The sequence below is a fragment of the Malurus melanocephalus genome, unplaced genomic scaffold (assembly GCF_030028575.1).
Source record: "Malurus melanocephalus ecotype Western Australia unplaced genomic scaffold, MMel_1.1 scaffold_175, whole genome shotgun sequence".
Lineage (NCBI taxonomy): Eukaryota > Metazoa > Chordata > Aves > Passeriformes > Maluridae > Malurus > Malurus melanocephalus.
Genome location: NW_026623407.1, coordinates 525,133 through 552,000, shown reverse-complemented (window position 1 = coordinate 552,000; position 26,868 = coordinate 525,133). Strand labels below are relative to the sequence as shown.

The 26,868-nt window shown below is 38.9% G+C and overlaps 1 protein-coding gene across 11 annotated transcripts in view; it reads right to left on the bottom strand.

Moving 5' to 3' along the window:
• The window catches only part of LOC130577361 (neurexin-1-beta), a 647,097-nt gene that overhangs the window by 618,088 nt on the left and 2,141 nt on the right, over positions 1-26,868 (bottom strand). For all 11 annotated transcript variants that reach the window (XM_057372640.1, XM_057372642.1, XM_057372645.1 and 8 more), the window contains exon 2: positions 23,704-25,208. In XM_057372640.1, the coding sequence (XP_057228623.1) occupies positions 23,704-24,442 (739 nt within the window). In that variant the 5' untranslated portion in view covers positions 24,443-25,208. The remainder of the gene's footprint in view (positions 1-23,703; positions 25,209-26,868) is intronic.

Genomic DNA, 26,868 nt, shown 5'->3' with positions numbered 1-26,868 from the left:
GTGCTGTGACAGGCAAGAGGAAGCTCTGTCAGGAGAAGCACCTCAGCTTCCTCGAGTTTCACCTCATGTTGGAATTGCTTGCAGGCTGAGCTGGGCTACCTGGCCTCCACATGYCAAATGGTGAACATAAAATCTTTACTGAGGAAAAGCTAATACACCCCCTCATGAATTCTAATRGCAGACAGTGTTTCCAAGCCTTCAGTGAGACCATTAGAATCTTTATAGACGATAATCGATTTTTATGTCTCACAAACAGGCCATCTGCAATTTATAARCTGCATCATTAGGCCTTCTCTCATTGCTTCTGTTTTGTTCTTGGTGATGCATAATGTGTTGCCAGTCAGGAAAATTGATTCATTCCTTACTTTTTGCCCTTGATTTTTGGACTGATTTTGTTCAACTTCCTCAGCTGTTTTGGTTCTAAAGAGGGGAGAAATCACCCCAGATCAAGCCTAAGCATTTTATTTATTTTATTTATTTTATTTTATTTTATTTTATTTTATTTTATTTTATTTTATTTTATTTTATTTTATTTATTTTATTTTTTATTAATAGCTTACTTGGACCTCCCTATGACTGCAGTGACAGAGTGGCGAGGCAAAAGCAATGCCAGTTTTTTGACCACAAGTCCGACATGAACAGCCTTGAGAATCAGCTGGGATGAAACTGCATTCTCTTTATCTGCTGATCTTCCCAGACAAATTGCATTTTATGGAAATCCTGGTGCAGCTGCCTTTCTTGGAGCATTTTCCATCCTCTGTGAGGCTGCACATCGGAACCCAGGGGAGAAGAAACAACAGCAGCTGCAATTACAGATCCTGCACTGAAAAACACAKCACTGCTGCTGCTGCTGCATCAAATCCAAACCTGGGCACCCAAAGAAGCTTCTGGAGGCAGCTGGATTTAAACTTTTCCAGTAGTACAAGCATTCAGTTCAGTTTTCAATGTGATTTTCAAGGCATGAGAGCTCTGTAGTGCTGCATATGGATTTCTTTTATGAAAGGCATTAACAGCTTGGAGCAGGAGGTCCTGGTGCTCTGCTGCTCCATTTGTGTCACTTTCTAGGTGCATTTATAAGGAAGTGTATCATATATATTTAATAAGGTGTATTATGTATTACAACAGGCAGCACTGCAACACACCRCCGTGTTAAAGCTCTTTAAATCCCACCTTTGGAGACAGCAACAAAAAGAAGTTAAATGAAATTACACCTTAAGGTAGAAGGAGTTTACTTTTCCCCACACAACTTCAAAGGTTTCACTGTGGGTGAGAAAAAATCATTACAGGGAGTGACCAAATGTCAGAGAGAGCAGTTCAAAGGAGAAAAATATGCAAAGGAATAAATACACTGAATCAAGAATTGTGAGCCCCTTGAAAAGAGTTAACCCCTTTGCAGAAAGCATGGGCTGGGGGTAAAACTGGGAAGATTGAAATGAAGAGGCCAACATCATTGAAAATTGGAGAATATCACCACACAAGAAATGGAGAAATGGAAAAGRAACAGACTTTAAGCAGAAGAAATGGGAAGACAGAGCAGTAAGGGGGGAGSGAGAGCACTCAAGGAGATTGTAAAAGAATAAAATATTTCCTGTGAACCCTTCAAACCTGTAGAGGCCATCTGCAGTAAGAAGTCATCTAAAACCAATTACGATTGCTACATACATTTCCTTATCTTCATTATTGTGTTTAATATCACTCAGYAAGGAATATGAGTAATTCTGACTTGGGATGAGAATCAAGTATCTGAGGGAGGAAATTTTAGTGGAATGTGGTTCAACATGAAGAAAGAATCAGCAATGCAAATCAGGCGATGTGAAAACTGGGGAATGCTAAAAGGAAAGTTCATGAGAATCTCAGACATCCTGTCATTTCCGTAAAATGTGATCAACACACGATGAATACTGTATTCATTTAAAAGAAGAAGAATGGATAGTAACAGGTATAGCTCCTTAAATTGGAACAGCACGTGAAGGAAAAGGAGCACTGCAGTGACATGAGAGCAGCTGACTGCCACAGAGACACCACCAGCAGATTGMAGAAGTGCTGAACGGAGGATTATATGGCATTTTTTGGCACTCAATTGTGAGCAGAATCAATAGGAAGCACACAGTCATGGTCAAGTGGCAAAGTTAGCATGAAATTCCAACAGATGTTTCCATTGACCTGAAGGCTCTCGGTGGCACTCAAAAGGAACCTGGAGCAATTCAGCTGGTCCCTCCTGGAGCAGGAGATATGTGGCAGATAAATTCCAAGGGGTGCCAGCAGATTGACACAAACTGCTTAAAGACACTGGTCTTGAAATATGTGTGCATTACAAAATGTCCAATTCAGACCAAATAATTCTCTTTACACACTTCACACACAGTGTAGGGACAAAACAACTGTTTGGCACAAGTTTAAGTGGAAATGAGAACAAATGCATTACATTATGATGGTTTGCATCCTGATAATAAAAGGCTCTGTTTGGTTGTTCTGACCAAAAACTGGAGAAGTCTGACCCAGCCTGACTGGAAAAGCGAGGCATGAAAATGTGCAATGTTACTGGGCTTGTTCCTTCTTGATGGCTTTATTGACCACCTAAACTCAAAAAGATTGCAAGGCTAGGCAAGGAGAGCACAAACAAGAGGAACGAGAAAATAAAACAGAATGGTAATAGAGGAGTGAAAAGAGAAATGTAAATGGGGGGAGGATTTTTTTTTTTTGTGATAGCCAAAAAACATAAAACAGAACTACCTTCACCCATTCAGATTAAGTTCCAGGATATGCTCTAGGGAAATGCTACCCCATGGGCTTACTTCTACAAGATAAGGCATCCAGTGCAATTGAATTCTAACCTCAATACTGCTGTCAATTACAATTCTTGGACAGGTCCTAAATATAATGTGAAAGCACCTGTTCTGGGTAAAACTATAATATATAGTCCAACTGCATCCTGCTGCTCTACTACTATTTTTTGCCATGCTCCAGACTGGCCATATGGTTMGTTTCTTGGATAATTTCCTCGGGAATGGCTACTCTTTGAAATGGCCCCTGTGAAGGGGTCCTACCCCTTGGAGAGCTCTTGCACTGTATTTACAGCAATCCCATTTCTCACAGAACAAGAATCCTATTTTGCTGCTTTCAAGAGTACACCTGAGTGGTAGATTTCCTTCATTTTCCTTGGCCTTTTTACCTTCCTTTTCTATACTGGACTTTAATCAATGAGCTTAAAATACCTCCTTCACTTTGTCACTCAGAAGTCTGGTCTATCACCATAAAAAGAAGTAGGTACTTTTTTCTTTTTTTTATACAACTGGTTATATAAATTTCTATCTTTTCACAGCACAGACGTATATCATTCATTAAGAAATGCTCCACAATTAAAGTTCTTGTTTCKATTTCACATCTATTGCATAAGAATTCTCCTTTCAGTGTATCTTTATTATATATAATTTGTAATTCTTTCATATGTAATTACACTTCTGAATACACTCTTTKCTCTATAAGTGGAACATAAATTCAAATAAAAATATTCTGGCTTGTGAAAAAGAGAAGTGCAGGAAAAGAATGATTCTTTATAAAAGAGCCAAATCAACAAGGTCCTTGTGGAAACAATTTAAAAAAAAAAAATAAAAGTTAGATCTTATCTCTGAATCTAAGTGGGATGTTAAATAAAAAATATTCCTTCAGCAAACTAGGTAACTTCTATTTGTTATCTCTYTCTTTCACAGGTACCAGAAGGAATAATGCAAATACAAAGAAGAATTAAGATACTTTTCAAGCATTTGAGATAATTTGTTCAACAAAACAAATGTTYCCAAATTGTTTTTGTCATTCTTTGACCCTAGAGAACTCTCATGCATCAGAAMGGGTGCAACCACATGAGCAATGCCACAAATGAGCTAAGGGAATGGCAAAATGTCATGATCTAAATGCAATGGAAATTTTATACTGAAAAGGTATTTAGCACAGRGCACATTAACCCATTAATTCTTATMTTTTGAAAGCACTGCAAAYACAAGCTAAAAGTCCTTCAGGTTCATTTCAGGCACAGAGTGAATGTGACCTCTCAAGAGGACTTACRGAAAAAAGAAAAATTTAAAATCTCCATCCCAGAGCATACTTAGAAAGTTTTGACAGTCATGATGTTTAAGTCAGGTAGCTCATGAAAGATTTTTATATAATAAAATGTCTAAAAATACAATAAAATTATATTTCACCCAAGAATAACCTAATCCTGTTCAACATCTTTGCATAGGGATTAGAGGAAATAAAACCAAGTCTGTAAGTATTTTTATAAGAGAAAATAGTTCCMGGCAGAAATTGGGTATGACACTCACATCCACTGACATTTAAAGAAGACTGAGTTTAAAAAAAATCAAATACCGTCCCTAAATGAAAGAACTGCAGGGCTGATATATTTGAAAGTTAGAATATTATTATCAATTAATGGGCAAGTATAAAACCTTTAGGATTTTATTCTCTCTCTGGYTGGTTCTTGAACGAAATTGCAGTGTGCAATTTATAACCCAGTGGATCTGAGTAGAGGACACAGAGTTTTTGTCAAGAAAAACCAATCAGAGATTTAAGTCTTTCATTGCTGACATGTGTGATTTAAATACYACTTGACAATTTGGTTTTATCCTTAAAGACATTTTAAAAAATCTCTAAGTCAGAATTCCAAGTCCTAAATCTAATGACCATGCAACTCTCTTTTGCACAACTTAAAATCTATGTAAATTTTGAGGGCTTTTTAAAGGAGGCACAAGGAAATCCTAAATAAATAGATAATCTTGWCTCTCTCACTGCCAAGTTTTACTTAAATATCCCCTAATTTCAGTTGATAAAGTGTCTCCTAAAAACTGATTTATGAAAATGGTACAGAAACAACTTGACCCATTCTCCTGGACTTCAAACATTTTCTATGCAAGTAAGCAATTTCAGTAGGATCAAAATGAATGACTTTCCCTGTGCCACCAAATAAAAAACTGCTATGTCATCACTTGCTGAAATAAGATTGCACTACAGTGTACCTTGCAGAATAGATTAAATAGAGAGGAAAAATTACTTTCATATGTTTGCTCAATAGAAATTTATATTTTATACTAAGGAAATTGTACATGTAATTTCTTGTCCAAAACCATCAGCAAAAACAGCTGATCAAGTGTAGCAACAGGTTTTTGGCACATGCCAATCTTACCAGCAATTTTAAAAATACATTATTCAGATTTTGGGAATGGAACGTTCTGCCAGAGATTAGTAGATGTTTCAAAGAATACTTTATTTTTTTTCCACTAGGAATGGTATATCAGGCACAGCATAAACTATTGCACGAAATATGTGTGCTACCTGCAGCTATCCCATAGGGCAGCATCCACAGCTAGGACAAGGAAAAAGAAAGGAATGGGATTCATCACTAAATTCCTACAGACATCATGGGAGGTGAGTAAGTRCACTCTAGACCTTGAAAAACTCACAAAATCTTGTTATGGTTATGGCTACTTACACTTAAAAATATATTTGAGTACATCTGTAAATTATAACCKGGATTAATTTTTTCCAGAGGAGGGAACAGAGCAATACCATGCTTTTCAAAGCTACCTCAAGGATTCTGTATTTCCTCACTGCACAATGAAATCAAAATATCAGACTAAAAAGATTTTGCAGATAAATATATCAATATTATTCTACTCAATAATGTATTATTTCAAACCCCAGTAATCGCTTCAACAGTACAGAGCAAGTGGCTCCTTTATTATTGTTTTTCTTTTTGCATTCCCAATGATTAAACATGTAAGACACAGATAATGCTTTACTTCTCCTTTGATTAGGAGTTTCCATGTTCAGCCCACTCGCTCACAGATTTCAGGCAGAGAATTCTTCGTGCTCCCTCCTGCAATCACAGACTTGCTGACATTTCATTTAGCCACAGTGYTCTGCCTCCCCCAACCCCCTTGTCATTCCATTTCAAATCAAACTGAAAGTGAGAACATTGGGCCAGCACTGTGGACTGCTCATTCTGGGATTCTGCCTGTGTCATTAGATGGAGTTTCTGCCATCACCCTTTGCTGGTGATGCCATTTGTGAACCTTATTGGGCTGCTCAGACCAGCTGAACGTCCCCAGATGTCCCCACGGAGTTGGCACATCTGTGGCCATGCACAGCCATGTAGAAGGTAGGGATAACTAAGAACACAGGAGCTGGAATGCAATCCATGAGGCCCTGACACATGTATTTAACCAGTTTTCTGGAGTTTTTTTGTTTTGAGGGGTTTTTGGTTTGGGTTTTTTTTTTTTTTTGTTTTTTTTTTTTTTTTTTTTTGTGTAGATTTTGCAATCCTCAGGAGATTATCATCCTCTATAACACAGGTGGCATCATACACTCTCTATCTGCTCATTTCATCCAAATGACAAAGAGGAGCTGGACTGTTCAGTCCCAGTTCCTTTTTTGCACATGGTCATTTGGACAGTCTAGCCATCCTTTTAAAAACAACTGTTCATTGTGCATGACAAACAAATGAATTACTTGTTAATCTACTGCCCAGCTCCTATCTGAAGATACTTTCATGAGACCTCTATGACATCAAATGTCACAGCTAAARTAATTCATGGTACATAGCATTGAAACCCTCACAACATTATTTCATCATAGAAAGATCAGATTGGAATTATTTCTGCATAACCCGTTTTATAAATTGTTAGTAAAAGCAACACATTAGGATCTATTTTTTCATGAAAAACAATGTAACTAAATTCCATGAAGGAGAGCTAAAGCAGTCTGAGGTAGAACCAAACTCCTTGATCYGAAAATTTCTGAAATCAGAAAGAATATTCCCTGGCTTTCAAAGATTGCCTGGGGAGAATCATTCCACTCTYGCATTGATGAAAATCAGATCTTCATTTCAATTCAAATACAGAYGAACGGATTCATTTGATGCTTGTAGGCAAATGCTTAGCAGCACAAGAACCCAAATCTGGAAGCTTACAAAAGTGCTTTTTTTCCCTCCTTGTTAACTAATCAGCCTGCATTGTTCAGATTAGCCTTTTCCTAACCAGGTATTAAGGAAAATCACTGTTTCTYCCTTACACCTTTTTGCCACTACAAAGCTTTACATTCTGTGATATTTTGGAAATGCTTTCTGCTGGAAAGCTCTAAAATCCTTCATACAACACCRTCAGCAAGTACCATCAGAGTGCAGTACACCTAAGAAAATTATTARCTGCTGACACTTATCCTAATAAAATACAATTTTATGTGTATTTGAGAGGTTTTCAATTCATTTCCAAAAAGCACTTTTGCTTTTACTTGTAAAGTAGAGAAAATTAAGAATCGTTTGATGGTACGTTTTTTRAAGACCTCTTTATAAATAAACAGCTTTTACTCAAAAGATCCTCTTGCCATGTCATGKTATGAGAAATAAGCCACAAACCAGGCCCAAAACTATTCCAAAGAAAAACATTTGTTTACAAAGAATATGTATGAATACATCGGGAATTTAGTTGCCCCTTAAGCAAKCTGGAACACCCTATATTACAATAATTTATTCATAATTTTTGCTCCAATGTTTGTATCTCAGCTACAGTTCAATATTGAATATAATATGTCACATCTAAAATCATAAGTAGGGTCCACTTCTCTTGCAATAGGTATTGGTAGAAATAGAATAAAATTCGTTTTTAAATCTCAGATATCACTAAACAGAAAGACTGGGAATGTAAGAGGAGAGAGTGAATATTATTAACCTTATTTTAGGGATGAAAAACTGTGAGGAAGATTAAATACTTGAAATATATAAAGAACTTGTAATAGAATAGTGAAAATAAAATAGCAATTCCAAATCCCATTTCCAGTACTTAATTACTTCTCAGTTCTTCATCTCCCTTTTTTTTTTTTTCCATTTTATGCTTCCAGATGTCTACCCTTCATCTGATGTAATCATTTATGAGGGATCCAGTTTCCAAAGAAGAAATAGTATCTGGGTCCAAAGCTAAAAATTCTTGTTTCATAGTAAGTTTTTTCTCAATTATAGCCAATTCCGCAAACACAAAACCCAACTGCGAGCCCTAGAAGCAAAGGTCACTTTATAATAATTGTGATTATAATCACAATTATAATGATTTTCTGAAGGAACCCAACATGTTGGGGGATAACTTGCAGCTGGCTGTATATTAATTATCATACAGTTCTTATCAAGACAAAAAACACAGCAAGAAGTGCAGGATGAGACTCGTGGTGACATTTTTGGTCTCTCTTTAGAGACAGACAGTGCACAACACAGGCAGTGACCAATAATTTGCTGGAATTTGATATACTGCTATAATATGTAATAAAATTTCAGATCTTTTTGTTACATTCTTTTCCTGATATCATTTATTTGGTTACCAATGGTTTCCTTCAATAACATTGCCTCTCTTTTATTTTGTCAGCAGTTTTCCAGGTTATCTTTTGCATAAAGTCAAAGAAAACACCAAGCCATATTGATATTTAGCTGAAAAACTTATAGAATTAATAAATTCAGGAACCTAATTTGAATGCAGGAAAGCAACTCTCACAAATATTGTTGACAGCTACAAACATTTCGTTACATAGAGGTTTTCCAAATTTGATTTAAAGTCATGCCACTGAATCACAGAAAACAGAGGTCCAGATCCCAAGCTCAGCTGAAAAACTTCATGATTTTTAGGATACAGTACAGTGAGGCTACCAGACCTATTGAGAGACAAATTTTACCTTTACATATTTTGAAAACTCCTTTAAAAGAGAGAATATTTTCCAAGTCACTTAAAGTCTTCCCAATATTTCTAACAAATTCCTGAAATATTTTTCTTTCTGGCCAGAACATGGATAATAAATAATGCTTGCAGGAATCAATCACAGCTATATAGACAGAAATTCAAAGGGATGTGAGCAAGATTCACGTGCCCACTTTTCCTGTAGTTGAGAGGGCAAAAACATACTCATTTTTAATCTCACTGTTGAAAATCCCAGAGATGAGACATTAACAATTGTAAAATAGATATGCCTGTGGTTAATAAGAAAATTATCACCCTTAATTATTTAATTTTCTCTTTATTTATGCATTTTAATTTAGGAGTCTTTGTCAAGTTAATTCTTTAATTTTCTCTTTATTTATGCATTTTAATTTAGGAGTCTTTGTCAAGTTACATTCAGGACAATTTTCTTTCAATAAATTTATTAAACTGAGCTTCATCCAATTATGGAGTGCATGAATGCTGTAAATAACCACAGAAGTCTGACAAAGTCTGAGAACTGTAGGCAATAGATTTAATGATGATGGAGTGTCAATACATTTTTATTGATATCCTATGGTTCCATTAGTCTACTGAACTTTTCCTTCAATCTAGGAATATATCTTCTATGTTTCAAAAGAGAAGAAAAAAAAAACTTTGCAGAGCAGTACTGCTGAGCTGAGGACATATTTTAAATGACAGTAAAATCAGAGTGTATTAAATTATACTCCCTTCACTGCTTAGCAAAAAACAGCCTTCAGGGATGTTACATAGGACTCGGATTTCTGACTGGTACTATTCTGCTGCAGAATTTAGGCTTTCCTAAAGAAATAGGACTGCAATTCTTTTCTAGAAAATGGAACACAAAGGTGGTAAATGACACATGCATTGAGCTTGAAGAAAATTTATATGCATAAAGACATCTGGRCTTAAGGTCATTATTATTCATTAAAAAAGGCATTTCTAAAGATGAATCTAATTAGATTACATACTAGGCAAGACATTTATAATATGTAAAAACATGAATAGTTGTCTCTAAAATTGTTAATACTTTAATTGGTTGTCTATGTTTCTGCAGTTTAGCTGATGTCTGATTACACTTCAACCAGAATGCAAAATTATTTTTTGACTGTTGAACTTTTTTCTAAAAACTTTTCTATTCATTCTCATGCACACAGTCTTATTTAAATCAGTGGGAGTAATAACATCTAATATTCCTAAAAATGTCACTGGATGATTAAATACCATGAGGTAACACAGAAAATAATCATATGCTTGTAAACAGCCATATTGTATTATTAAAATATGTGTGGTTATCTGCAGCACAATAGTACATACATTAAATTATACTGGGGATCAAGGGGATGAAATTATTCATACAAATAATCCAGCCAAATTCACTGGGACTGTCTGTGAATTAAGTGATAAGGAAGAAATTCATTGGGAATTTGACTGTGACTTTATTCTGTCTTCACCTCCTGCCCCAAAACATTCTTATTTGTATTCTTTCCAGGCAAATACTACATTGTGTTACACAGCGGATGCATGATAAATCATGGAAGGAAAAAGGGAAAATATTTCTAATCTTTTTTTTTTTTTTTTTTTTTTTAACACATAGAGAAAGAAAGAGCAACTAGTCCTGCAAGTAGAGAAAGTAACAATCTCTAAATAAGGAGGGAAAACACTAAAGGTGTGTTCAAAGGCCCTGGAACATTAATAAATGTGGCTCTTATAAAGACAGAAGTGTCTTGAAAACATTGTCTGGTCCCATCAAAGATCAACACTGCSTTTTTGGTTCTTGTGTACAGAATATTTTATTGTGGCAATACTACTCCTTATATAAAACTTTTACAGGGAGAGTTTAAGAAATATTTTTACCCAATTTTTTTATGGCAACATTGATAGGTAGACATGTAAATACAATGTATATATTTTATTATTAAAGGGTCATTTCCTTGGGAAAAAATTATTTTGAAATGCACTTAAACCATTTTGTGTAAGGCTTTTATATGGGTTTTTTAATCTTTTTTTTTCAAGACACASTCTCTACAGAGGAACGCTGATTACAGTAATTAATGAAAATAGAGTGACCCAGTATAGTAACGAAGTCTTCCTTTTTTCAGTCTTAAAAAAATGTGTTTCATTTAGTCACAAAAAAACTCATCTCAACTGAAAAGCTGACATTTATGTTAGCAGTAGTATATCCCCAAGGGAACTCTGAGTAAGTTTCATTTCCATTCTGATTCCTTTTGACTTCAGTCTTATTTTGAAGCAGAAATATAAAAACCRCTTGGGCAGGAATAACCTGACTTTGGGATTTAAGTCTTTTTTGCCAACCCCTTGAAAACCCACCAGGATTTGTTCAAGTCGCAAATTTTCCCAAAAAATGTGTTCGCTTTGGGGCAGATGTCTTGGATTCTCAGTGAAGTTTTACCAGTGAAATGTTACCAGGGAAACCCCTGAAAGACCTTCGACCTCAGCCTCAGCAGGTCTTCTCTATCCACTGAAAACTCCACAACCTGTGGAGGTCCAGCTATCGAGTTTTGGAGCAAATTCCCTGCTGTAGTTGGCCCTGCAGAAAGGCAGCTTCTTCATTCAAGTGCAGAAAACACAATGGCTGGGGCTGGGATGTCTACGTGGGAGGAGAGTCTTAAAAACTTTGAAAAAAAAATTGTACACATTGCCTATTTTACTATGTTAAAAGAATGTTCTTTAGGATGCAAAGTCAGAAATAGCAGCTCTGAGACATAAGGCTTCTTACGTAACTGAGATCCATCTACTTTATTCATATAGGGTAAGATAGAGCCCTTAATTACACAGTTTAATGCAATTCTCTCCAGAGCTTCCCTCACTTGCTCTGTGCACAGAGGAGGACTATTCTTAGCCAGAAGTAATGACTGAGTACCACAGGAAGCTGCTGTGCCAACGAGCAGGGAGGGCATCTGTCCTCACTGAAAATGAGTGGGGTGCACCTCAGAGAGCTGAATGAAGGAATGCATTCTATTCCCTTCTCTCCCAAATACCCCACATGATTTCGGTCAGGTTTTTACAGACAGGCTTTTTCTGGGTGGTCATTCCTAATGTTGTTTCCAATATTGGCATGTCTGGATATCCCAGAACACACCCTGGGTGTATTTTGAAGTGTTATTGGATGCTCAGAGCATGTGGTGTTATTTGGGAAGTGCTCAGAAAAACTTCAGACAGGCAATGTTTTTACCTGAAGTGAAAACCATCATTTGGGTCTTTAAATAAGTAAATTTTTTCTTGCCCATTAAAAACACCTCCATCATTCAAGTTTGCTGTTCAGTCACATATTACCCATTGTGATACTGTGAGTCATGCTGGTGAATTTTGTAAATCTTAAACCATGAAAGCATCCACAGTGATGCCAGGGAATAAAACTTCCCTCCAATTTCTCTCCTATTAAAAGAAAAATAAAAAGAAAAAAGAAGAATACAAAGAGAAACATCCATTGCAGTCTGAGGCAATGGCACTACAGGAATTCAGAAGCAAAGCTGCCTTCAGTGTGCGGTGGCTTTCATTTTTTCTTCCTGGTGTTGAAGCATGGAATTTGTCTCTCCATTTTATTTACATTTGCATTAAAAATAACAAAAAGCAGTTAGTGATCCTGTATCTATTGTGGTAGAGGTACATCAAATCCAAGAGYATACCTCTAAGAGCTCAGTGATATTTCGTTATTTTGATGTTGTTGCCTCACTTCTCCCCTATGAATGAGATAATCTGACATCTTACATGGGTATTGTGCAATTTTTAATATTTGCACAGCAGCTCAGGTGCGGTATGAAAACCTTAGAAAAGCCCACGAAACATTACTGATTTCTCCCCAGAGAAATTATTTGAATACAGACAATAAATAAGGCTCAGGGCCACAAAATGAACAGCAAGGAAAGAACAAAATATTGAAGAACTTATTATCCTGACTATGCATTGAATGAGTCAGAAAGCTCAAGGATGAAGTGGTGTATGATCATGTAATTAAAGACAATTTCATAATGGATACCCAGAAAGAGATGAAATTAAAAGTGGACAGTATATTTTGTCCTGACAGGTCATAGCTTCCAAAGTGCTTTATTCAATAATAGTCTCAGAGAATAAATTTTGAGTGCAGCGTGTTTATACATGTTAGAGGGACACTGAGGATTTTTAGGCTGATGGRAGAAGATGCAGACTCACCCTACTGAGCTGAGCTTTAAAAGCCTGTGCACTAAATGGGTGTCTAAGAGTAACCAAAGGAGTGCAAAGACTAATTTAAACATGGAGATGACAAAAATACTTGACAGTCTATCATCAAAGAGCAAGCATTTTAATACAGGATAGGCCATCTGATCAATGGGGATCAGAGTGGGGTTAAAAGATGAATTGTTTTTTTGCCATTGATTCATAATTTTGTAAGGGAAAAAGGCATTCCAAGTTCCTACCATGCCTCTACAACAGAGAGAAACTGAAGGGTGGAAAAAGTAATTTTTTAATTTAATTGTAAATCTTAAACCATTAAAGCATCCACAGTGATGCAAGGGAATAAAATGTCCTTCCAACTTCCCTCCTATTAAAAAAAAAAAAAAAAAGTTTCTACCTACAGGGACGGGAGACAGGCAAAGCTTTCCACCAGTGACTTTTGTGCTGGCAAGATGTTTCTGTACATCTGAAGGTGAAAGAATACTTCTATAGGAACTTCTGTAAGAAGTTCTAACTTCTATAAAGATTATAAAGTAGCATCACATTGCAGTGGGCAAGATTAAACCTGGTTATTTCTTGACATTTTGGGGTGTTTTAATATTATACAGTGAAAAGATTTTCTTTTCACTAACCAGAAGACCTGATTTTCGCTTTACTCTTATTTTCCAATGGCTTAATTYATCAGTTTTGAGAGACATTGATCCKGATTGACATAGACAAGAAAGGAGAACAAATTATTGTACAGGATCGCTAACTGCTTATTGTTATTTTTTAATGCAAATGTGAAAAACATGGAGAGACAAATTCCATGCTTCAACCCCAGGAAGAAAAAGATGAAAGCAACTACTCAATGCATTCCTGTAGTGCCATTACCTCAGACTGCAATGGATATTTCTGTTTGTATTCTTCTTTTTTCTTTTTCTTTTTTTTTTCTTTTTTAATAGGAGAGAAATTGGAAGGAAATTTTATTCCCTGGCATCACTGTGGATGCTTTCATGGTTTAAGATTTACAAAATCCACCAGCATGACTCACGGTATCACAATGGGTAATATGTGACTGAACAGCAAACTTGAATGATGTGGGTATTTATAACGTTCCAGAAAGACTTTGCTTATTTAAAGACCCAAATGATGCTTAAAAAAGGAGAATGGGATCCAGCCAATGCTAAGAGAATAGGTAAAACCTCTGGATGCCAGCATGAATGTGATTGCTGGTGGATTTGCAAGGATAGCAGGTCAAAGCTTCTATCACTTGAATTCTTTTGCTGTCATGGAATTTTGTTATAAAAACTAGAAACAGTGTGAAAATGTTTTTCTCAGAACTTCCAACCTAATGCATTATTTGTTTACATGTTGAGTTTCAAAATTTGTCATRTGGAAAACAAAAATAAAACCTGTGCTCTACTGCTTATTGTTACTGCACAACTTCCTGTGATTCCAGAGTAAAAAAAGAAAAAGTTCAAGGCTAACCTCAATCCTAGCTGCTCCTYCAAGTACTTTGGACCAAGAACATTCACAAAAAAAGCCCCAAAGAAATTCCTGGAAACTGYCACAACAGACACATTGTTCACAGAAAAGTAGTGGAGGTTTGGGCCAACAAAGAAAATGTGATTTGAATATATTTTCTTCTGGTGAACTAGTGGGAAATGCTGATGTTTTCCTCAGAACACTTAAGTCATGAATGTTTTATGTAAGAACCTGAAATGTATATTCAGTATTCTTCAGTAAATGTTAAACTAAACTAGACAAATCTTTTGTTAATGTTGAACGACAGTCCGCAATTTMTCTCTGAAAAACTAGAGGTTCTAAAAAAAACTCTTCCCATGCTGTTTGCAATGTGATAATGTTACAGAAATTACTTTTCTGCAGTATCACAGAACGAAAAAACTTCACAAGGAATCAGSTCCTGAGAAACTGAGTAAGATTTATCTAAGGAGGATGTAGCAGGAAGGCATTGATTAAAAAATCTATTTTCAAATCTTTCATATATCACCCCACAACAGTCTTAAGGACTGAGTGACTTACAGCTATAGGTTTACAAATTTAATTTTCACCTATCTTTCCTCTGATGACAAAAAATGAAAAAACAAAAAAAAAAAGCAAATCCAACATGCACAGAACTAGTCATGTCTCTGTCAGAAACAACATTCCTGGAAGCTTCCTGTAGAAATTCCACTGTTACCTGAAGAGAGGATGTCATGTGGAGCATCATCATTGTTTTTAAACACAGCAGTGCATGCAGTCTGGGAAGGAGATGCAGTGTCTCACCTGCCTCTCTCACTCCTGTCCCTGGACCTTCCAGGTTAAGAGTCTGATTTCACAAATATCAAATATACAAATAGTTTTACAGATGCAAAATGTGCCTGTGCAACAACCAGTGAAACCCAAACTTTTTTATCATTGCTTTTATCACACCTGCATGATTCAGAATGAGGAAAGATAACATCTTTAAAGGCTGAAGAGCACTTTTTTTTTTCTAAAATTAGGGCCCTATTTTCCCATTTTTATTAACCAGGAGTATAATCTTTACATCACAAGACTGTAATTCATTCTAAAGCTATTCATTGTGGCTGCGCCCTAGGCACCCATTGTACAAATGCTGATATGTGTGTGAAGATTCCTATTGCCACCTTTGGAAACAAAGAAGAACCCAGATAAGCTTCTAAAGAAAATGACAGTATTGAGATACAGATCTTCACRTCTACTCACTAATTCTGTGATTTTCTATACAATTCTTCAACAGAAAGTACACATAATTTATATTACTTCCATGCAATCTTTCTCAAGRAATCTWTTCTTAATGGAAATACCTCCTTTGACAAAAGTGTCATTTTTAAACGTCTTATGTTAAAGCTAAAAAAGCAYGAAAGAAAAAGAATAYCAATATGAAGGTYATTCTGTASAGGAAATKAWGATGTAACTCAGAAAYTCTGRAACTGTGTCACACACCTCCATGCAYAGTGTAACRTCAGTGACCTCCTTAATGGTTCYACACATTCATTAATTACAAAAAGACAGCACTGTAGGTTTCTCTGCCTTTAAGCAACACAAAGCCCTTTCTCTGGACAAAATMATCAAAAAAGTCAAACGTTCTCATTTCAAGACCCTGTGCAATGTGGCACAGTCTGAAAGGAATCTGTGCCTTGCACACCTGTGTGGTATTGCTGGGATGCAACACCTTCCACAGGAAAATTCACCATTTCACAGCTTGTAGTGGCAGCAAATGCAAATGTGAGTCCAGTCCATTTGTTTGGGAAAACCTGGTTTCTCAAATTACAGTCTTAAATGTAAGACAAAATTAGTCATATAACTTCACTCTTCCAGCATGGTTCATAAGGCACATATTAAATTAATGAATAATTATAGTGATGATGATCATGGTAATAAATATCAGAATTTGTGAAAAGTATTTTCTCTATAGACATTCCCCAGATGAATACTCCAGGCAGAATCAGCAGGTTATTTAATTTGCCCTAGTTCTCTCTGTTTTCATATTCCTACTTGAATAATAAGTTCAGAATCAGCAGGTTATTAGGTTTGCCCTAATTCTAGACTTGAGTCAATGGGACTTCAAATTGACTCCAGTGGAAAATGAAAACAGAAGATTTTTTTTTTCAGATATCTAAAATGTGCCAAATCTGCTGCATATTGGGACATAGCTAAGTAATTCTAGGTTCATCATCCACTCCAYAGAACTAAAATCTCATCATAGGATCCTGTTCTTACAGACATTTCTTGACAAGCTGAAACAAGGCTACCTCTCACTTTTAGCCCCAGTTCTTTCATTGAAAATGGAAGGGAATGAAACCAAAAAATCATGTTATCATTGACTAGGAACAAGAGTTCTTCMCTGTCCTCAGACATTAAATCCTAGATCCTTTTACAGCAATAAAGATGACTTTTATACAGGTRCAACGTGGCAAAGGATGAGAACTGTTGTGAGAAGAGCTGAACTGTCAGAGGAGAAGTGGCTGGCAGGTGACAAGTGACATCACTGCCAGTGCATAGTCAGAGCAATGGCAGACASTGGCAGACAAAAAGAGCAAGAAAAACCACATTATTCTGAACACTCAGCTGTGGATAGGCAGTGGGAACGCCTGCAACTTCAAAGCCAGCTAACAATCACCAGTTCTGTAGGGTAAAGGGGTTGCACGACAGTAAAGGGAGCTTGAAGTAACGACTTTTCCTACTAGACCCCTAATGGAAATGCTGATGCTGCAAGTCCCTGATGACCAGGAAAAAGATCCCACCAAAAACTCCTGTATGGAGTAGATCAACTTTACATATGGAGGAAACAAAGTGGAGAGGAGGTGTGAGCTGGCTGGGTCACTGAGAATGCAATGTCATATCAAAACCATGTAGGTTTTCCTCCTTCATTATCCTGCTTTATTATTTTTTATTTATCCTTCATTATTATTCAGTTACTGCAAGTGTTTTGTGCATTGGAGCACTCATTGATCCTGCTGATTCTACCCCAAATCCAGGAGAGTGGCTACACGTTTGCATGGACTCACCACACACATCTACTTTTGGCAGAAGAGCACCTGAGCTGAGAAATCGAGTTCTGCATTCACAATAATATAATCCAGGTTTGTGATACACTCAGATACCATCACCAAAGCACCCAGGGAGAAAGAGCCATTCCAGAAAATGCACATCTTTTGTAAAAGATTAAATTATGATCCCAGCTCAGTGTAGAACTAAATAAAGGAATCAAAGTATTATCCAGCCTGACTTTGTGAGTCAATTCTAGYTGTAACAATACAATTAAAGGTATGTCTGTTATGGTCTACCCAATCATTCCCTGAAAGAAGTATAATTGGTCTTTACAATTTACTCCTTGTGTACACAAAAGCAGGCAAGACCTCAGAATAACTTTCAGTATTATGTAAAATCACATGTTTTGAAGGTACTCAATTTCCAACTACARCACAACAAACTGGACAGAGCATTTTTCCAGGAACTGGAATGGTTTCCTGTTTTCTGAAAGGAACACCAAGATTTCTGGAAGATAAAACTTCATATTAAATTCACCAAGAGAGACGGATGAAGCTTTTTTTTTTAAATCACCAACCGATTTTAAAATGTTTATTAAAAGAAGCACGAACCCTCCAAGCTGCATATGTTAATGCCAGCCTCCACATAAAGCTGTTTCTATCAGGAACTGGGTTTAATTGCCAGCCCGTTTCTCCATTCCTATCCATCAGGTCAGTAATGATGATGGAATAAAATCCCACAAATCCTTGGCTGGCATGTACTGTTAAAAGACTCCCAGGGAGCCAGCCTTCAGCTGAGACAAAAGATCATGAACATTTGGAGCAAAATGCCTGCAAACCTTGAAGTGCAATTATATTAAAACATAGACAATTTTAATACATATATTTTGAAATTGTGAATGAGTATGACTAATCTGACACAAGATCCTATGGTACATCTAAATTCTTGTATCTTATTAGCTGTCTATAATTCACAATATGGACTTAAAATTAACAAGGCCCAGACACCTCAGCTAAGCACAAAGGGAAACAACAACTTCATTATTTAAAATATTATTTACCTGCAGTACCAAGATGTAGGCAGTAAGTGTAAGTGGYCCTTTGGAAGTATTTCAAGATCAGCATTTTGAAAGGATTAGCAATCCTCAACAAGAAACCTCCTCAGAAGATAATATAAAACACACTGCCAACTACTAATTACCAGTGACACTGTATTCAAATTCCTGTGATTTTACATGAGGCAGACATTGAAATCAATATCCTATAATGCTGAATCCTGGCAAACAAAATAATAWATCACATTTCAGTCGGAAAATGATGCAAAATTTTGCTTTAAACTGACCCAAGGATTGTGTTTTCATATGACTAAATGTGATGGGTACAGATTAAACACAATTCTGAAAGACTTTTGATTCCTTAACTACCTGCTCTCAACATTCCACTCTGACAACAAAGTCACCACCTAAAATTTAACCACCGTTAAATAAAATGGAACATTTACTCTTAAGTTAATGACATAATTTGTAAATACAACAGAACCTCAGAACAATCTCTGGTGCATTTCTAGTCTTCCTTCTAAACCACCATCAMCCCACTGGCCACTGACAAGAAATTAAGCAAGCAGAAAAAATACAGATTATGTAGATAAAGATTCTGAAAAAAGAGTTTGTAAGTCAAAAAGGCAAGTTTCTACCAGTCCAAAGTATATTTAGGTAGGATTCAAGAAGGATAAAGACTTTGCTGACTACTCTGTGAAGATTGGCTAGAGGCAAGGAGTTCCACAGCACCTCACTCAAACATGCTCCTTGCCATAGATAATGAATGCCAGAAGGAGATCAAATGGTTCATTCAGGGCACAAAGAGCATAAAATGGATTAAAATATCAAAAATTTCAAAGAGATATAAATACTGGATGACTTTTTAAAAGGTTACCATGCATAAGGAAATACAACAAAGACTGATGTAATCTATTCAGAACCCAAACAAACAAATCTAAATGCTGGCTAGGATGAGACATCTGGAACTCACTCCCTCAAAAATCACTTTCACAGTTCAAATCATAGCTGGCATCAACTTCTGAATATCTGACAAGGAAGAGTATCTCTTACAGTGAACAGCTGCCTGAACAGTTCTCACTTTTCTCACAAACCAGAAAYTCAGTAGAACAGTTAAAATACAATGTTATAAACAGGAATAATTTGAATTCACATCTCTGTAAATGCTAATATCAAGGTAAGTAGGGAAGTTATATCTTGAAAAGAGAAATTGTGTCTGCAACTTTTCCAAGCAGTTGTAGATATAGAAAAGCAGAAGGAGTGACAAGCAGCCAACATCAGTGAGAAACTTCCCCCAGCTCAATGCATCATGTGTATTTTACTACCCCTTTCAGGGCTGCCTGCCTATTTTCTCAAAGAGGACACTGGACAAGGTTAGTTCTATATAAATGAGGGTGAAAGGAAAAATCATACCTTTTTTTTTTTTTTCCTAAAGTCTGAAGGTCGCTGTTTCAGTCATTAAATACCAAAAGAGTTTTTTTTTTTGTTGTTGTTGTTTCGAAATTATAACTTAAGGAGCAAAGTTACAAGAAGAATATGGAGGTTCACTGTTTGGAATCATGCATTCTCCTTACCTCCTAGGACCTTGRTTTAATTCACTAAAAATTTGACTTTAAGTCAGTCTTTTTAATAAAAATCTCTCCCTCTCATAGAATCAAGCCACACCAATCTGAGCAATTCCAGGAAATATTGTAATTTTTATTGAATAGAAGATTGCAATGTATTCAAAAACTTATCAGAAAATTGATATGGCAATCAGGATTTATTTCAATGCTAGTCTTACTCCTAATAAAATTCATTATAATTTTGTGTATTTTTTCCTTCTACTGAGTCATTATTATGTTGTGAAATAACATATCCTTRCCTTCTTCAGTACAAAGCAGAGATTTTATTTTCTCTTTTAGAAGGCTCTTGTACAGTTTTTACTCATGAACTTATCAACCAGAGAACTGCAAGGGACCATATTTTTCCTTAACACTTAAGCAAAATTCCAGTCCCTTTTTTTGTGATTTATACCAAAAGCTCCCATTGAAGAGATTTTAGATCCTATTGGAACAATGGGCATGACTGAATGGTTCTTTCCCAGCTTGCACTGTTCTTACAGTGGTGTAGGTCAGAAAACATAAATGAAGCTACTCCTGATTTAGACAGGTATAAAACCAGTTAAGCCCTCTGGAAATAATTTATATTACTATGGGTTTAAAAAAAAAACCAAAAAACAAACAAAACAAAACAGAAAACTCAAGCCAAAGTTTGGTTGAACTTCATTCTTACAAGAAAAAAAAATATTACTTCAGGAATAATTAATAGGCTTTTCAAAGATGAAAATCTGGGAAAAAAAAACCCCACCAGATTTTCTCCTGAAAATAACTGAACTTGTATTAAAAATGGCATCTCAAGACTTGAAACCTTGATTTAAAATCTATTATTTCTAAATTCCCAGACATGCAAGTCAGAGMAGAAAAATTTGAAAAGGTTTTCTTTGCTGCTGTTGATATGGATTCCTCCACTCCTGTGGGACTCTGTTTTACCAGACTGCAGAGATATAGAACAACACATTCAAGACAAAAAAAAATGTATCTATAAAAAAAAAAAATCAAAGGAAAAAAGAATTTAATGACCATGTTTCACCTTTGAAGAAAAGGTATCAACCAGGACACGTGGCTACAATTTCAGAAAAATGGAAGGTTGGGGTTTTCTCCCAAATAAAACCATTTTAAAACAAAAGGCAGAACAAGGGTAAGAGTGAAAAATTAGTCAAAAAACCCCTTCAGATAATTGCAGCMTGAGATGATCCTCTAGCAATGGCAATGTCTTTCCAAGGTTTGTGGGAAATTTACACATTCTGGGAACAAAAGATCAAAGTTCAACCAGATAATGTCTGCGTTGGCTACAAAAAACTCAACAGCAGAAGCCAGGGCTCTTTTCTTGGCAGATATAAAGGCTTCTCTTGTCCTTCTGCCTTTTCTATTCCTAAGAATACTAAATAATTTATAACAGTCCAGTATCTTTGCTAGCACATATGAGTAACCCCTTCATTGGAACCTGACTGATGGAAATGTCAATTGCTACCTTTCCTCAATGAACAGGTACAAACTGCAGTGTAGCTCCATGGATGTTGCTGTCAGGGGAAATGTTGCCTCCTGTTTCAAATGAAATCAGAATCTGAACGCTTTATGCCAAATTGATTAATTCTTGCTATTATTTTGTAAGGTTTTTCAGTAGTCAAGGGACATATGAGAATTTTGATCCCACCGATGTCACTTGTAAAGCCACTAGCATTTAAATTAAGTCAGCATTTCACCTTAATTTGGGGGGGTTCTAAACATTATTTTGAGTGTCACYTTCTTAAAAGTTCCATACAGTCTTCAAGATCTATAAACATAGGTATGTATTTCACTGAAATTCAATCTAAAGATGTTCTTTAGTTACTGAACCCATTATTATGTAAAGGTAAGAATTTAACTGACTGATATTACATGTTATCATGTGGACCTTTTCATGTAAGTATTATATGTTCAAAATAACTTCAAATAAATAAACTATATTTTAGTGTAAAAGGCATATAAATGTATAATAGTATTTAAAATACCATCATTGCTTTAACAAAGCTGCTACACCTCATAATTTTCTTTTTATTTTAAAATAGGGCCTAACTCAGAGGTGCTAAGACAACTCAATATTGCCCATAATACACCTAACTATCATGCAGTATCGTATATTAAAAATTGACACCCAAATACTAAATCCATTGAGATGATTTACCTAATATAAAATATACTTCATTTTAGTTTTGGAAATGGGTGCAACTGAAAGTACAAATGACTAATTTTCTGAAACTATCATTTGTCCACATTAAAAATTATTTTAAAGTGTTAAGAGGGTTTGAATTTTTCACAAATGGCAGATGAGAGATAAACAGCTGATAAACAGGATGCAGAACAACTGTAGCATTTTGAGTATTGACACTAAGGACAGAAGGTGTTACATAATAAAGCACAGTCACAAATGATGTTTTCTTCCTTATAATGAGTGAAATCTGATAGAAATGCTAAAGGCAAATTATTCAGCCATAAATGTCATGCAGCCACTCAGTGAAGATCTTAATTTGGCCTCGRTAGCATCTTATTTATATTTACCTTTTACATTTTAAGCTTAGGTCTTTGCTCTCCAATTTTGGCATGGTAATTATATTTTCCCTGGATATATTTGCTCCTATTTCACCTATACACCTTTACAACCTGCTCTAGGTACACAACATCTGTAATTYCTGTACCTAAGGAGCTGCAAGCAATGGTACATTTGCTAACCAAATAATAAAAACGAGAGCCCTGCATGCATCTGCAAAGTAAACGTTCACATTCTTTCCATTTGCCAAAAACAATGGGCACTGAACTCGAATCATATTTTACCCAGTGATTTATTTGCAGGTGAGATTAAGGAAATCGCTGTTTTCCTAAATTCCCTCTTCCTTGGTAAAACYATTCAGTCATTTTGTGGTCTTGGGGTGTGTACTTGCACCTTGCCCTTTTGTGTTCTCCCTGTCTAACTGGCATGGCTAAATAAGTTGCAAAGCAGTACCATTCACATTCATGTAAAACAAATAATCCCCTGTTTAATCCACTTCCTCCCCGGCAACAATTTAAGGAATTCACAAATAAATCACTGATTCTGTTTCAATGACACAGCAGAGGCAAATATCGGATACAAAGTGGACTCTGGGTCTCCTCTACCCTGCTAAACCAGACCCAGGTCATCTTTGCACTTAATCCAGTTAAATCATTCCCAGCATCGCTTTCCCTGCTCCCCAAATTAATTCCCACCAGCTGCTCGTGATAAACATGCACATCCCCTCCCTCAGCTCCCGCCCAGCRTGATGCCAGCCACCCCCTGCCACCGGTACCCAGCACCCATCTCTCCTTCYCCCAGCACYACCCCAAACCCCGCCCCGTCTCCGGAAGATGCTCACACAACATCCTCTTCCTCCTCTCACCCAGCCTCGCAGAGAACACAAGAGTGATGGCACCATGGTTGGCCACAGAGACACGTGGAAGACAGGGAGGAGAAGGTGGGGAAGACGGGGGCCGAGGACACRGTGGGAAGGGAGGGCAAGGGAGGAAGATCCACTCATACAGATGAAACTTCATGCAGGCCTGGCCTCCGACCCGCCCCCTCCGCGGAGCGCCGGGGCTGGGGGCGATGGGGCGAGCTGGAATGGCCCCTTACCTTCGCTGCAGTCCTTCCCTCGGAAGCCCGTTTGGGAGCAGTCGCAGACGGCCTGGTCGTTGAGCACCGAGCACACGCCCCCGTTGAGGCAGACGTCGTCCCTGGCGCACAGGCGGCTCTGCTCGTCGTCCAGCCGCACCTCCTGGCTCTCCAGYGGCGACGCCTGCGTGTAGTTGACCCGCACGTCCGTTATCCAGCCCTTGAAGGGCTCCCGGTCCTTGACGGAGGACAGCGTCAGCTTTAGCGTGGCTGACCGCAGCTCCGGCGGGAGCCCCCCCAGGAAGAGCCCGCTRAACACGGTCATGTCCCGCCGTTTGGACTTCACCTCCACCCACTTGGCCTCGGTTCGGTCGATGATCAGCGTCGTGTTCTTGAAGTGGCGGCGGATGACCACGGCGTGCCAGAGGTTGTCGTTGACCGCCGTGTCCGAGAGCAGGGTGGCGGGCTCGGCGCAGAAGATGGAGAAGCTGAGCTGCAACCGCCCGCCCTGGGTGAGGATGAGCTCCAGGAAGTCGCAGAAGCCCTCGTCGTCAAAGTAGAGCACCAGCCCGCTGGAGCTGCGYGTCTTCATGTTGAAGCTCATCTCGCTCTCGCAGCAGGCATTCCACTTGGGGAAGCGGGTCCACTGGCCCTCGGCGCCCGGGAACTCCAGCCCGCTGCCCAGCTCGGCCCAGCAGCCCAGCAGCAGGGCCAGCCAGAGCAGCAGGCAGCCCCCGCGCCGCACCAGCGCCGCCCCCATCCTGCGCGGCCTGGGGCGGGCGAGCGGGGCGGCAGGGCTGGCGGGGGGCGGCACCGGGGCCCCGGCGGCAGACAGGGTAAAATCTTGCCGGGCGCCGGCCGCGCTGGAAGCTTGGGGCACGCTTGCCCCCGCCCCGGGTACGGGGGTCGCTGCGGGGGACTCCCCGGGGCGGGGGGCCGCAGCTGCCCCGCGGGATGGGCTCGGGCACAAGATGGTGCCGGGGGCCACCGGACGGGACCCGCAGCGGGGGTAAGGCGCCGTCGGATCTCTTCACTGGTCGGCCACGCTCCGCAAAAGGTGTCCAGGGGCGGGTGAGTCAGCAGAAATCTCCCCTAAAGCCAACATTACCAAACCGGRAAAAAACCCAAGACCAGTGGCAAAACCCTCCTCCAAGCGGATCCACCAGCTCGGCAAGGCTGTGGCAATATCCTGGCACATGCGCGCCTCTTTTTACATCCTCTCCACCAGCTGTAGGTTCCCAGGAAGCCAATTATTGATCCCAACGCTGCCTCCCTAAGATGGATCCTCTTGTCATATCACAGCCTGTCTGCCATGGTGCTGGAGCAGTGGCAGCAGACGACRGGACTCATCGCTCGTGGTTGCTTGAGCTGCCTCGATCCCAACGGGGTTGAAACCCAGAAGCTGTCAAACAGCCGAGTGGCCGCCTGACGTGCAAAAAGCCTGACAGCTCTTCTTCTCCTCGCTTGAAAAAGGCCAAGGCTAAGATCCAGGGGGGCGATTTTCCTCTATCGTTTTTGTTTCTAATCTGCAAGGAATTGAAACAGAGTAATAAGAAATGACAACTAATGGCATGTGAAATCACAAAGTTGATCAATGATGAATGCTTGTGATTATTTTTTCTTTTCATTTCAACTGCTGTTGGACATTAGGAAAACGCTGCTGTAATTTTGGAGTTACCAACAAATAAGTTGCAGAGCTAAGCACAAATCTTAACATATATGTTTACACTGGATTACATTTTTATGGTATCATCTATATGTAAGCTACTTACCTTTCCAAAACTTTCAAATATTTCAGTAGTACGTTTTATCATTACAAGAAAAATGTTAAACAGAAAAGGTGGGGTCATTTTGCAATTTATTTTATTGCAACTTATTTGTGAAAACACCATCACCTGTAAGCTACAGGGTCCTATTCTGGCAGATGATGCTATCAAGCCCAGTTCTGGTTGTTTCCAACACAGGTCAAAAAATGAAGTGGTCTGAGCTCCCAGCAGGAACTGACAGGCTTCAACATACATGGCTCACCTCTTGGTTTATTTATCCTGGGGTGAGGAAGAATTGCAATGGTTTCTTAGAAGGCTCTTTGAAAATTTGAAACCACGGGTTTGTTTTTTTTCTCTACCACCTGGTTTCTTTTGGGGCTGATATCTTCTGCTGGGGCAGGGAAAATCCAATTCAAGCCAGCTCTGATGCTGACATGATTCACAGTGCAGATCAGCTAATCCCAGGTGTTAGTCCTCTGAAATGGGTTGCAGTATTTTATGTGTATTTACTCAGCTGCCCTTATTTAAGAGAACAACTCCACTATTATCAAAATTATATAGATGCCACAGCTCACCCTCATCCTCTGAAGAGGTCTCTACATCCAAAATGCTTCAGTGGAGAGGCTCCACTCACTGTTTTCCTCCCCCAAGCTGCTGTATCTTTTCTGGAAGCTGTGTATTAGCAGACCTCTCCTGATGGAGGAGAGGATCTCCAACACCTCCCTCACTCAGCGCTTCTCCTTCCCCTCCCTTATTTTCTTCGCCAGCAGCACTTAGGCAGGCACAATAGCGTGGCCAGAACTGCTGCCAAGCCCTCTCCTGGGCTGGGCTCTGASTGTGTGTGTGTGTGTGAGCATGCCTGTGTGTCTGGGGAGAGGGGGCAGAGATGACCCTGCCAGGGAGAAACGTTTTAAAAACAGGCACACACCTCAGCTGCCTGCACCTGACACGTTCGGAGCTGCTAAGTCACCTCCTACTCCCTCTATATTTAATTTCGTTCCTCTAAATGTCAACACGATTATTTTTATTATTTGTCACACGTGAGGTGGGCAAGAGCAGCAAAAGGGAGGAGAGCAGAGCCCCCAAACTTSGCGGGCAGGAGCCAGCCGTGCCCACCGGCAGCAGGCAGACCCCCGTTCCCCCCCGGCAGGGCCACCTCTGGCAATGCCGCCGGCAAACGAGGGATTTTCCGGCAGCTCCGGGCGGGAGCCCCGTGAGCCGCTCCCCGAAGGCCTTCCCGGGCGCGGCGGTGGCGGCGGGCAGGGGCGCCGGGCTTGCGGCACCGCTTCAGCACCAGGAACAGCTCCGCCCTGCGCGGCCCGACGGGGCGGGAGCGGCCCCGCTGCCCTGCGCCGAGCCCGGGCGGGGGCGCCGAGGGCGGGCAGGGCGGCTGCGGAGCCCCGCTGCGGCGGACGGCAAG